This window comes from Primulina tabacum, chromosome 3 (genome assembly GCF_025594145.1).
Source record: "Primulina tabacum isolate GXHZ01 chromosome 3, ASM2559414v2, whole genome shotgun sequence".
In the NCBI taxonomy this organism is placed as follows: domain Eukaryota; kingdom Viridiplantae; phylum Streptophyta; class Magnoliopsida; order Lamiales; family Gesneriaceae; genus Primulina; species Primulina tabacum.
The window spans coordinates 12,230,321-12,244,589 of NC_134552.1; the positions used below are offsets into that span (position 1 = coordinate 12,230,321).

At 34.6% G+C, this 14,269-nt stretch overlaps 3 protein-coding genes across 3 annotated transcripts; 1 reads left to right on the forward strand and 2 right to left on the reverse strand.

Moving 5' to 3' along the window:
• The first annotated feature begins 247 nt into the window (after positions 1–247).
• Positions 248–2,863, forward strand: LOC142540408 (uncharacterized). Its single transcript, XM_075646536.1, has 3 exons — positions 248–619; positions 978–2,342; positions 2,494–2,863. Exons 2-3 carry the CDS (start codon positions 1,198–1,200, stop codon positions 2,738–2,740), a joined length of 1,392 nt encoding a protein of 463 aa, XP_075502651.1. The 5' UTR covers positions 248–619; positions 978–1,197; the 3' UTR covers positions 2,741–2,863.
• A 410-nt stretch (positions 2,864–3,273) lies between these two features.
• Positions 3,274–6,979, reverse strand: LOC142540409 (glycosylinositol phosphorylceramide mannosyl transferase 1-like). The gene is made up of 5 exons (XM_075646537.1): positions 6,561–6,979; positions 5,374–5,770; positions 4,658–4,821; positions 4,194–4,264; positions 3,274–3,657 (listed from the first exon to the last, which is right to left on the reverse strand). Exons 1-5 carry the CDS (start codon positions 6,746–6,748, stop codon positions 3,497–3,499), a joined length of 981 nt encoding a protein of 326 aa, XP_075502652.1. The 5' UTR covers positions 6,749–6,979; the 3' UTR covers positions 3,274–3,496.
• Positions 6,980–11,640: 4,661 nt separating this feature from the next.
• Positions 11,641–14,101, reverse strand: LOC142540410 (sedoheptulose-1,7-bisphosphatase, chloroplastic-like). The gene is made up of 8 exons (XM_075646538.1): positions 13,864–14,101; positions 13,643–13,762; positions 13,321–13,506; positions 13,012–13,093; positions 12,686–12,907; positions 12,372–12,472; positions 12,207–12,278; positions 11,641–12,094 (listed from the first exon to the last, which is right to left on the reverse strand). Exons 1-8 carry the CDS (start codon positions 13,975–13,977, stop codon positions 11,810–11,812), a joined length of 1,182 nt encoding a protein of 393 aa, XP_075502653.1. The 5' UTR covers positions 13,978–14,101; the 3' UTR covers positions 11,641–11,809.
• Positions 14,102–14,269: the final 168 nt, after the last annotated feature.

The window sequence follows — 14,269 nt, forward strand, 5'->3', positions numbered from 1 at the left end:
ATTACTGGAAGTGAGGAAAGGACCATTTAAGAATTTGACGGAGAAGGGATATCAATTTATACATATTTTTTTAAAGTTTATTTTTAATTTTTTTTTTTTTTTTTTGCATATCGATGGAAAGTAAGACTTCATTTTTATCTAAATTTCGAAATTCAAGTTTATAAATACTTTTATATTTTAATATAAGTCTGCATCTTGTGACAAGTCAGAGAATGGATCGGGAGTCAAGAAATTGGACCACGCACCAGATCGAATCTCGCGCATTCGGGATCATTCACGAAGACTGCCAGGTTGTACCTATTCCGTAGTCGATGGTCCATTGAAGTTTGAGCTGCATTCGTTTATTCGTTTTTGTTGCCATTCAAGGCAATGGCCGTGGCGGCAGCCCCACATGTGATCGTAACGTTTTCGGTTCTCTCTCTCCAACCAGTAGATTGGTTCCCATAATCTGTCAACTCCCACTGTTCCTAAAAGTGTGATTTTGCTCTTACAAAATATTATCTTTTGTGTCTATCCATTCTTTTCCTCGATTTCTCATCTTATCTGTTGACTGAATCAAGAAATTACAGCAAAATCTACACTTTCTGAATTTTTTCCCAATGAAATCAAACAGACCATGGTGAGTTTATGGAACCCTTTTAGCAGAAGCATTAATTGTTTAGACTGAATTCCTGAAGTTTTTTTTCTGGTTTGGCCTCTTGATTAGCTAGTTTACCACCCACCATCTTTACCGTTTATCTTTTGGTTATCAAATTTGCGTACGATTACTTGTATCAGCAACAGTTGCACACTTTAATATGTTATAGTGATAGAAGTTATGTTATTTTTTCTTTTAATATTTATTGTGGTTTCGATATTTGCATCAGCAAGATAAAGTTTGAAGCTTTTGATATATATATGTAAGCAAGTTTGTGGTGTGGGGGGAAGAGACTTTTATCTGTGTAATTTACTGTCTTGTGTACATTTGTATGTCGCAGGTTTTGATTGCATTTAAGGTATCCAAACCAAATTCTGAGCTACTCTTCTTTTGCAAGATCGAGTTCGGATTCCTGAACTCACAAGATTTATCTGCCATCTCTTGTTTTCCGCTATTACGAAAGCGTTTTTACATCTTATTTTAAGTATAAGTACCCTTTTTCTTTCTGTTCTGCCACTTCACTTGCACTTTAGTGTCACCTTTTCTTGATTAGCCCATTAATGAGGCTTAAAGTTGTGCCTGCTAGCGTAGAATTTTCACTTCATACACTTCAAGCGTGTGCTCCTTTTTTCCCAATTCCTCGTTTTTCCTCTACAAACTCGAAAAAGGATGGAAGGGATCGAACAGTCCCCACCATTGCTCTTACCCATCCATTTGTGTTTAGAAACCCCCTGAAGTCTCAAGCTTCGAACAAGAAAGCTTGCAGAGATAGCACCCTTCAATGTTCTTTTTCGGGTTTTGACAAAATGTATGATGAGGAATCATCCCATCATATCCAAGGATTAACTAAAAGTTTCGGCTTATCAGAGAGTGAGGGGCATGTGGACAGATTTCCTCGCGCCATACCCAAGACAAAAGGTGATCAAGATTCATTCTTGAATTCGCGATTTGATTTCTTGGAACCCATGATGCTTGGGATCAAGCCAGAAGTCCCAGATTGGCCAGATCGCCAGACTGTTATTCGAGCAAGTATTGAACAAAAAGCCAAGTGTTTTGATATCCCGTTGTCATTGAGGATGATAAAGAAGAAAATACAATGTGAAGGGGGTTTTAAAGATTTTACTGAATGTAAAGGTTCTGATTATTGCTCGGTGAAGGCAGCTTTTTCTTCTATGGTTTTCATCATAGGCGAACTTCAGAGCTATGCCTTGCATATGAGAGGATCTCTGTGCCATGGAGATCTAGAAATCGCTAAAGTTCAGAAAGAAATGCATTCATCATTTGCATGGCTGTTTCAACAAGTTTTTTCAAACGCACCGTCTTTGATGATCCATATTATGATCCTTGTAGCGAATTTTGGAATCTTTTCTGCTTCTAGAACAGGGATTTTGCCATCTGGAGCATTGAAGTGTGATGAAGAGATTGACTTATCAGTACCATCAATTTCAATCTCTCAACTTGGTGGAGGAACTGTCAATGGAAATGAAGCAACACAAATGCAAGAATTTGAGGGAGAGGTTATCGATCACGAAAATATCCAAAGCTTCATCTCGCCAGTGTCACTAAACGTGGAGTCGGATGGCAATGAAGTATATCATAGGACTGATCTTCTATACCAGATGAACTTGTCTCGTGAACCTAACAACCCTCTTTTGCTCTGCAATTATGGGCAGTTCTTGCAGCTCGTTGCTCATGATTATGACAGGTAATCTTGAAAATCCCTTGGTCGTTTTTGACAAAAAAATATGATATCCTGTATTGAAACTGTCTCTGAACTTGCATGTGTCACAAATGCGTATTACATGTATTTGTCGACTTAATATTTCAAACTGATTTTCCATCATTGTGCTACATAGGGCGGAGGAATGTTACAAGCGGGCAGTACAAGTAATGCCACCGGACGCAGAGGCCCTGAGCCTGTATGCGAACTTCTTGTGGATGGTGCGAAGGGATTTGTGGGAAGCGGAAGAAAGGTTTTTACAAGCTTTGGCTGCTGAGCCTGATAACTCTTATTACGCTTCGAGGTATGCTAATTTCTTGTGGAGTACTGGTGGCGAAGAAACCTGTTATCCTGTTAGCGATTTACCTGACCAAATCTTGTAGAGACTAATGTATTACTCTTGTAAAAGAAACTAAAAATTTAAATAAATTTGCAAATGGCCAACATCGAAGTAGTGGTTCGTTTCACACCACTTGGGTTCTCAAATATAGCATTGGGTAAGTGAATCAGTTTCGCATATGCGCAAAGAAAGATGTAATGGCTTTCATCCACATCCAAATCCACTTCTTGGATTTGGGTGAGCAGGCTAAACACAGTTCTACTCCTTTAGACAAATACGTAAACCAGCGTAAATATTATCGTATATCAACTTAATTCCACGGCCCATTGTTCCGAGTTCATGATAAAAGAAACATTGTTTTCAAATTCTTGTGAGCAAAGTGTTGTATAGTTGGAATTTAAATCACCCGTTTTATATTTTAGTAAACTTACTACTGTTTTCATTTTTACCGCGCGAAATCGAAGACATTAACCTTCTTTGATAAAGATAAGAGCGGTGAGATGTCGCTCTATTTTAGGAGACTCTCTCTTCATGTTTTAAAATAACATGTTCGATTGTATGAATTCAAAATAAAAATATGTGAATGTCCGCCAACTAATTAATTGAGTATTGAATATATTACATCATTTAAAGGAACCGATATTCGTACTCTATTTAAAAGTAAAATTAATCTACGAAAACTGCACTAATTATACCAAGTAAATGTGGTACATTCTGTTCATACCACTAAATGAATAACTAATAAGGCGTGGAATAAGACTATCCTATGTGGAAAATGGTGAGGTTATCGACATCATCGTCACCAAAACCAGCTAACACGGCTATCGATGGCCTTGACTGAAGTGGATACCAAAGGCATTCCTCCATACTCAACCGAGAAACGATTGAGGCAATGTGATCTTCTTGAATTATGGCCTCCCAAGCTACTAATCCCAGTGGAGCCAATCTCATGCATTTTACCTAAATTATAGCATGAGGTGGGGAACATTAATATGCGATTTTCCCAGACTTGTTACACTGTTCTAAGTGACGTGAAACTTCATGAGATTCTGTTTCCCAATCACCAAGATGTTGGAGAAACCCAAGAAATGAAAGTTGCATTGGTTGTTTTTAGACATGAGGTTAAGCACTTGGAGTAATTGTTATTCTTGGAATTGCAACTTTAAGTAGGATTTCATGCAAAAAAGGAAAAAAAAAAAAAACATTATGGGAAATCATACTCCTTCCCGAATATGTGGTTGTATATTGACCACACAAAGGAGAATCATCTTATATAACAGTTAAAGCTCCGTAAGACCATAACCACAAAAAGAACAGGCTGGGAAATAACTGAATAAAAAAAGTGGAATATAAACAAGCCGACGAAGTATTTCAATCCAAACCTATAACAGTTAAAGGCCAAATAACAAATCTAAACCTTAAGCACACCATTTTAAAAAGGAATGAACTAACGCTTTCAGGTAGAAAGAAGACTGAGCAAAAAAATTAAAAATTACCTTTCGCCCAAATAGGCGGAGCACGAGTAGCATTTGCAACGAGGAAAGACATTGCAATATCTTCACAATTTCTAATAGATCCATACACATTGATTAGATGCTTTCAGATTTGCAAAAGGAGAAACTGAGGTTGCGTTTGGATAGATGAATTCAAATTTATGGATTTTGTATGTATTTCTATTGTTTAGAGAAAAGTAAAACCATAACTTCAAATTCACCATAACATATTTATATAGTATTTCATGTTAGTTACGATAGATTTCAAGTTCCCTCAATTATGGTGTCATTTGAAATACATCATACTTTGTACTGATAATGTGTTAACAAAGAAGATATAAATTTAAGATTTGATCAATTATTTCACTATAAATAATAAAACTATAATCGAAATCCATTGATTTCAAACCCTCCTCCCCGTACGCAACCTGAAGAAAGCCTGAAAATAATTTTAGTTTGATAAGAACCTGTACTTGGTAACAAATTCTCGAATGGAAGAAGGCATCTCGTAAGTATACATGTTTAGATATTTCTTATGCAAGAAGGCGGCCTTTGAGAGAATCATACTGTATGTCCCAGTCCACCAAACAGACCACCATCCACTGTAAATATAAGTGTCCTGATCACCTCTCTGTGACAAAGAAAAAGATCAGTTGAAAGTGCTGCTCAAAACATGATCTAAAGTAACTCTTCAGACATTTTTAGTAACATTTTCTACAACCAAATGATAGGGGGTGATCCCATGCAGCAGAGAAATTTACATATCAATTTGAGCTCTGGTGAAGTGGGCTTACACAGATGCACTGATCAAGAATTGTTAGCGTGCAGAAAAGAAAAAAAATACTCTTATACGAGATTAAAAACCTGTTATCATATGAACAATGTGATTACATGGGTATACTGCTCAATCTTTACATCACTGTAAACTGGAAATGTATAAGAAAACTGAATGAACATGCAGACTTGATCATTGGAACGCCACTAAACGATCTTCCAACTTACAACAAGCGGATGAAATATGGAGAATTCAAATAAAGGAAATGAAGTTAGCAGTGCAAAGGCTTAAAAATATAACCCCTTGTGGAAAAAGTATAAGCTTCAGAGTGGTATATTTTGTTGGTTTATTTTACCTAACCTTACGTTGTTGCAATTAACAAACGAAGCACATAGTAAAAGCACGAACCGATTTATCGACCCAATGAATGCGAGGCACAAATCCCACCATTGTGTCTGGTGCAATTTGCCAGGTCCTGAAAGCAAATTCTACTGTTGTGCAAGGGAATATAATATCATCATCAATGGAAAAAACCACATCGGACTTCAAATCCTTGATTTCTTTAAATCTGTTGTTCAAACTGTCTTCTACATTTATATCGAACTTCAACTCAATTTCTCGACCACCTTTTGAATTCTGCTTGACCACATGAGTAAGAAAATTGACAAGAGAATCCGAAGGAAGGTCAGGCTCACTCCACACTATATGGACGGAATCAAGCCCAGGACATGATGCATAATGAGATATGGACTGCTTCAGAAGATCATTTCTTTTCCATGTGTTCATCAATATGGTATATCCTTTCCTATACAACGGATTACATCTGAATTAGCATGAGGTGGCCAATTACAATAGTTGCATTTAATATCGTATATACAGTCATCTCAAATTCCTGAATAAACCACTGAAAAATCCAAGAAAAAAATGCTTGACCACTATGCTTCCGAGTCAAAGTAAATAAAATCATGTCGACTGAGTTGAATGATTATTAAAATTTGTTGAAAAAGAACAACACAGACGTATAATAGCAACAGATGATAATATGATCCTAAAACAATGACATGGAAATATAATGATTTTATTGGTTGTCATAACTCTAGTTACCAAGCATTTACAACAAACAAAGAAATACTCTTTGACCAGCTCTTCCTCATTCTAAAAAGACTCATCTCGCTTCATTCATTAAAAGACCATTCCTAACTAACTCTTCCTTGGTAAGACTACCAACAAATAAGTGAAGTGTCTCAGGTAGTCGCGTATATAAGAGCTCTGCAATTTGCATATAGCAGACGACATGAAAGCAAATGCTTTGTGCAACAAAAAATATAGAGAAAAAACCCTGACATCAAATTGGGTTGTTTCTTGGACAATTTCTTGCCATTCCTTTGTTCTTGCAAACGTAGAATATATATGGGTTTAATTGTCAATAACGTAAAGTAAAATAATGAGATCTCACAACATTTACTACCCCAATCCAACGACTGAACACCCATCATAGCAACTTCATCTCAACCAAATTAACGAAAAACTTAAGGAAAAATCACATAAATCTGCACGCTCCAATATAATAATCGCAGGACTCTGAGAATACTGACTGGGTTAAGGAGGAATGGTACAGAGCGGCATCGTTGTGCTCCCATCCCATAAATGACGCCGTACGCCATGAAAACGCGATAAACGAGAGAATAACACAACATGCTAGCAGTAACTTTATCTTCGACGATCCAACTGCTAAAACCGCTCCCTGCCTTATAGTCCGACGGCTGAAAAGGCTGGACCTCATGGCAGTTAAAGGAATTACGACGGTACGCAGTGAGAAACGATGCCAATTAAATCACTACGGATCGTAGCCCGGTTCAATGCGGCTCTCAGGACGGGAGGATTCCAGTGTCGATGATTGGTAGGGGCCGGTGATGACGTCATATCTGGATTTTCATATTTAGAAGACGGAAGACATATATTCCAGTGCGTTCGAGGTAATCGAAATGAGCTCTTCACGACAGGACAGGCTGTGGCTCTTCCTTTTTAACCTTTTCGGTTGAATTACCCTTTTTTTAAAAAATAATAAAAATATTTTTTCCCTTTAATTAACGTAATAATATTAACATTAATATATAAATGAACGTGAATATATAAAAAATCGTAATTTTCTTATATTATTACACCCCCTAAAGATGGTGACTTTATTTTTATTGGTTTAACATAAGTTTCGTTTATTTTACTCATCGCTCTTCATTATATATTTCAAATCAATTAATATCACATATTTGAGCCGTTCAATCCTCAAGTTCGAAATAAACAAACCAAGTTTAACATCGATTCAAATATTCAAATTTAGAATCGGATTTGAATTTGAATATAAGTATTTATCCATATCCCGTGATTTAACACGAAGAGTAAGTATCTTGTTAGACGGCCTCACGAATCTTTATCTGTGAGACGAGTCAGCTGTACCAATATTCACAATAAAAAGTAATATTCTTAGCATAAAAAATAATATTTTTTCATGGATGACCCAAATAAAATATCTATCTCGCAAAATATGTACAATAAAACTGTTTCACACGAACTTTTTTGTCAAACATGAATCATGGTTGATATTTGATGATCTTCAAATATGGAGAGAGACAATAAACTTTATTGTCATTATAGGATTAGGGGAAGAATGGGCGAGTGGGGTCAATTTATGGTAATAAATTAATGTTGGAAAATGAAACCGTGACATGTTACGTATTATTTAATTATTTTATTCGATATTTTTTTACAAAACCCTTCACCAAATGTTTTTTTTTAAATTATTTTGTGTTGATTTCAGCTGCTTCTTTTTTCCCAATTAGTGGACAAACCTATGCTATAATAATATATAAATTTTATAGTATGTTGTCGGATGAATACTTTTAACATATATAATTGATGTAGCCACGTATAATGAGCGTGAATTGTAACCATTTTTTTTTAGAATTTTACGTCATCACTTAACTTCTTAAAGTACTCGATTTTTTATTTTGATGGTGTTTTTTTTTTTTTTTTTGGGGTTTAGTTTATGTTAGGTTGCACAAAAACTATCATTATATCATATTTCAAATCTATTGTGTGAAACGGATTTTCAACATAAACCTAACTCATGGAAAAGTATTTTTTATATGTAAGATATTTTTTTTAGGATGGTTATGAACGAATCAAACCGTCTCATTGATAAAAATTTGTGAAATCGTCTGACAAAGATCATATTAAAATAATAACAAAAACTTGTGTGAGACGGTCTCACGGGTCGTATTTTGTGATATTGATATCTTATTTTGGTTATCTATGAAAAAGTATTACTTTTTATGCTAAGAGTATTACTTTTTATTGTAAATATCGGTAAGGTTGATCCGTCTTACAGATAAAGATTCGTTAGATCGTCTCACAAGAGACTTACTCATAAATAATTTTATGTCAATTGGGAGGTTCGTAAAGTAGTCGGTTTTTATTTTTTTATTAGTATTTTTTAATTGAGTTGTTATCTTGAAGATATTAGTTAATTCCATATTTGATGACGGAAGCTTATGTGATATTATTTTTTCCCTTTTAATCTAATATTTTAGTCTTAGAGACTATGTCAAATCAGAAAAACTCAACAATAAACACGTGTATATTAATAGTAGTATAAAATAAAAAATGAAGAGGATATATATAGGAGTGTACATTCAGTCTATTCGGTTACCGATCGAATCAAATAGACTTATAATCGATTTAACCGATTTCATTTTCGAATAACCGAACCGATCGAAAAATTCATAGAAATCGAATTAACCGAACCGATTTGAAAAAAAATGCGAATTTTAACAAAAAAAAAAACAACTGAGAACTTATAAATAACAAGAAACATTGAACAAAAAATATCAATAACTAATAAAAATATTGAAAATAAAATCATTGAATGAATGAGCTTCTATTTTTAATGCCCATATACAATTTAAAGTAATATATATTAATTCGGTTAATTCGGTTTAACCGAAATTTTCAGATTAAAACCGAATACTTTACGAATAAAATTATTGAAAATAAAAATATTGGTTTAATAGATATGGTTAAAATCCTTATATTTACAACAAATTTAAAATTAATATAATGATAATCTCATGAATTACTATTTTTTTATTGTTATCTAATATATTACGTGAAAACTCAATTAAATCTCATTCTACAAATATTTTTTGGTCTCGTAGACCTGAGCCTAAGACGATAGACACACTCGACTCTCGACAATATTCAAGAGATAGATTAACAGAAACAGAAGCGTTGATTGATTTAATTGCATGCGGAGAGTTTAAAACAAATGGACAATTTTTAATAATTGAAAATCTAATTATATTTTGGGACTTTGAATTTTTGAATCTGTATTTGAATTGGGAAATTCGAAAATACGTTTGAAAGTATTCTCTTTAATTTTGGAACATTTAAATTGCGAATTTAAAATGTTTAGAATTTTCACTTTATTTATTTATCTCCCAAAAAAAAATGTCTCGGTATTCAAAATGGTGGATTACAAAAAAAAAAATAAAAATTAAAAATTAAATATAGTGATGAGTATGAATTTATTTTAAGATTTTAAAAAGCAAGTATGTGTTGAGATGAGGCAACTGATTCAAGATAATTTTTATTCTAATTAAATATATAAAATCAAATCATTTTAAATTTAAAATCAAGTTCAATTGAAACTTCAAAGTCTAATCTTATCTTCAGACTAGCCACGGTTTTGATATGTTGATTTATATTTCCAGTACACTATAAATCAGCCTATTCAAACAAACAGTCGCTAGTCTGAAGATAAGATTAGATTTCAAAATTTCAATCGAGCTTGCATTTAAATTTAAAATGAATTGATTTTACATATTTAATGAGAATATAAATTATCTTGAATATGTTGTCTTATCTCGATACATATTTGTTTTTTAAAATTTATAAATAAATTCATAATAATCACCATATATATCCTCTTCAGTTTTTATTTTATACTACTATTAATATACACGCGCTTATTGTTGAGTTTTTTTTTATTTGACATAGTCTCTAAGACTAAAATATTTGATTAAAAGGGAAAAAATAATATCATATAAGCTTCCATCATCAAATATGGAATTAACTAATATCTTTAAGATAACAACTCAATTAAAAAATACTAATAAAAAAATAAAAACCGACTATTTTATGAACCTCCCACTTAACATAATCATTCTTTTTTTATCATTTATCTCTTAATCATTTCATAATTTTATCTTCCAATCAAATGTAACCTCAAAATAAATAGATAGATAGATATATAAAAATTATCTACACTTTTTTGAAAATTAATTTAACGTTTTATGATATTGAAAATGGTACAAGATTTTAAATTCCTGACTACTTTGGAATGAAATGAGCGATTGACTGCTGCAATCACACATTAAAATTGGGATTTATGAGACGGTCTACTCGATTCCTAATGTTATTATCATAAAGATAATATTTTTTCATGAGTCGAAGATTTGTATTATAAAAATAATCACGAAAGAATCTTATAGCAGTTTTTTGATAAAATAAAAATAAAAATCTAAGATAAGCCGTGCGTATCCAAAACTTGGTCTCCTATTTGGTTTCTTAAATGAAATAAAATAATTAAAAACGTTTTAGAAAAAGAAAAAGAAAATTACGGTTTTTATCAGGTAAAAGATTTTGTTCACACTCGTAAAACCGGTACGTGAAAAAAGAGTCAAATCACTCTTATATATTAACCCGTCTCTCAAATTAATTCAAGAGAAATACAGTTTCAATCGCAAAAACACTTCCCTAGCAAGTAGCAATGTCACGAATCTGCATTGGAGATCACTGTGTGGAAGATGATTGTTCCGAAAAGCCACCAACATATCGAACAAATTTGAATCTCCGCAGAATTTGCTATGGAAAAGAGAAGGAATGCAAGGAAAATATTGCATACAGGTTTGTTTACGGCCTTGAACTTCTCGTCTGGAAAGCCACTAACATCGACGAATTGAGTGGCGCCTTCTTGCCGACGAAGAGGAACATGAGAGGGTTGTACAGCGTGATCTTGAGTAATCCGAGTGGATTGGAGTGTAAAACTAGGATTACGGTTGGAGATTTGGAGCCCGTTTGGAATGAAAGCTTCAGAATGCTGCTGGATGAATATACGGTTTCAGGGTTTTTCAATTTGGAAATTATCGATGAAAAACATGGCGAAGACGCGAGAACATCGCAAGGCCATGTGGTGGTAGGCCGCGCACGGATATGGCTGCCAGAGGATTTCGGCGTGGTGGAGACGAGAAGAACAGAGCTTGTGAAAGAGACGGGATTCGGAAACACGGTGGTGGGCTACATCTATTTGAAGTTGAGGTTGAGTAGAGTACATGTACGAGACATTTCATGTTTGCCTTGAAACAAACTGAGATTTGGTTCAAACATGAAATTTTGTATGAAGTTTTGATTTCGATTCGACGCCATAGAACAGAGACATTGTTTTTTGATAAGAATATATCATGCCAATACTCATATTTTTTGTTGTTAGATTTCTCTGCCAACTGTGAAATACATATATGATGATGAATTTATAAAAATATTATTTTGGCTTTATCATATGCTTTATATTGATTATTATTGTTTGATTTCTTAATTGTTCATGATTCTTTTCAATCACCATGAAGATCAATCAATAATAACATTAACCACCTTATATGTTCATGATTTGTCAACATTCATCTGTAAGATTCATTTCATAAATTTGTGTACAATTAAAAACGCATGAAACTAAAATATTAAAAAGAAGATATGAAAAATTAAAAGGCGTCATCAGCAGCAAGAGTGAAGATCAAGACACGGCCCCAACTGGTTGAGCAGCGGCCTTGAGTCTTGAAGATCCATACAAGGTTTCTTCGAATCTGATGATTTCGTTTATGGATCCGTAGGCTACTTGGGTCCTCTCATCTAGATTACCGATCACCTTGTCTAACACGGACTGTTTTCCGTCACTGCTGTATCCACCGGCCTTTTCGATCAAGAATCCCAAAGGTGCCACTTCAAATAGCAACCTTAGCTTGGCCTTCGCAGTCGGGGATAACACATTTGTGAAGATCCCCTTCTCTTTCACAATGATCTAAAAATTTAATCAATCCCGTGAGAAACTTATGCTGTCAAGTTTTATTCAGTTGAGTTTTCTGCGTATTTTTTAAATTTTTTTGTGGTTACAGAAAAAAGGTCGAAAATACCTGATTAACATCAGGCACCATTCCTCCTGTGTATCGCAAAGTGTATTTCTCCCGAACATAGTAATCGATCAGCTGAATGTGAGTAAGCAACAACACCCTACCTTTAGTAAATAAGTTCATGCTTATATATCCATTATCGAAATTTAATTTTCCGACAAGGCACACCTTGGCATAATCAGGGTTGTCTGTAGTAGCCCTTAAATTTCCAGGGGAAAACATTTTCCCTTCTCCAATTGATGTTGTATCTTTTACATGTTGCCATTTCCCTGCAATTGAAAGAGAAAACATAAGCGCGTGAAAAACAAAATAGATATCGATTTCGAGCCTAATGAGCCAATTTTGATGGGTGATAAGGGGTCCAGTAAACTACATTGAAGTAGTGTTATATTCAATCTATACTCAATCAGCTATATGATTTAATCCTTCAAATGGTCAAATGACAAATGTTGTTCCACTGAAAACTTAAACAATGCATCAACCTTCATCAAGTAGAAGGAATTCATGTGTTCCAGGACAGTCCTTGAGAGCAAGAACATAAGTGGTCCGGGGCCCGAAAATCCCCATTGCAGCAGCAACTTGATCAGCCCCGGTTACTCCAGTAAGCTTGTCTCCTGGCCATACTCCGAAGATGGTACCAACTGTGAAATTTGTGTCGACAATGCTAGAGCCATCGAGTGGATCAAATGCAACGCTGAATCCTCCTGTTTGTGAAATTTGACAAAAAAAAAAGTGTGTATATGATTGTGATGATCTTGAAGCAGTGTGAGTGATAGTTAACGCAAAATGATAGGAAAAGATAAAAGACCTTCTACTGGTCCTCCCATGTCTTGGAGCTCGGGCACCTCCTCAGAGCAAGCGTATTTGCAGAAGTGGGAGTATTGCAAGGCCTATAAGCATCAACAATCAACAACAACAATAAATTAATAAAATTGCGACTTTTCAAAGAATTTTTACTGCTCAATGCTGTAAGTGTTTGTTTCTTAGCATTTATATTTCAGGTTTCAAATTATGAGGAATATGTATGTGCACATAACTAAAAATTGGCACAATTTTTCTCAGATAGAGAGAAAGAACACCATAAAATGCCTTGTCTTTCTTTCTTTTTAATTCTGACCTCAAAAAGAAGTTTGTTAGCGAGCATATCAACTGCAAGTTGCTCATCTCCAAATGAGTTGACACAAGCAGTTCCTCCACAAGAAGCTGTTCTCACTTTGAAGGCGATCGTACGCAGCGCTTCTCCCATGCACATCATCAGCCTAATCAGTCCCTTATCCGGTGTCGCCTTCGTGAGAAATTCTTCCTGCAATCACCAATACAAACAACCACATAATCAAATACAGACCAGTCGTAGGCAAGGAGGAACAGCCATGAAACATTTCGATCTTAATAATGAAAATTTTCCAAAGCAACTCTGTTCACTACAGCAATCAACTCACCAGACTATCGCCAATCTCACATTTAGTCACAAGCAAAGAATTCTTGGCCTTTGAAAGCTTGATCGATGACTTTGGCGCAAAACGCAAAGACTCTCCAAACAATGAGCTTGCTTTTAAGCTCTGAAGCACAATGCCAACACAAGTCTTCAATATATCGGACCTATAAATAAAACAACTCAAAAATAATTGTAACACATAAAAGAAGAGCGATGAAAACACACCTTGGAACTAAATGACTGTGAAAGTGAAACCGAACGTGGAGAAGGGGAATATTGCTGCGACGAGATACCGGGGAGGAGTGTTCTGTGAGCACAGCTTGTGATACTAGTCTCCATGTTTGATTGCTTCAAGAATTTGGACTCTCTTTTTTCTAATTTGTGCAAGAAAGATAAGCCGCTGCTGCTGGTAGAGCGAGGAAGATGGGAATGAACTTGACTGATACTCGTGCATGGCAATTGAATGGAGCGAAGAGGGAGGCTATAAGATAAGCAATTCACTATGGAATGCCACGTGGCTTATGATAGAGTTGATTGAGTTTTGTGGCTTGTAAATTTGTGGACGAAACAAACAGTATCATTTAAAAAAATAATAATAGAGAGTTTAATACATAATATTTTAAAATTCTAC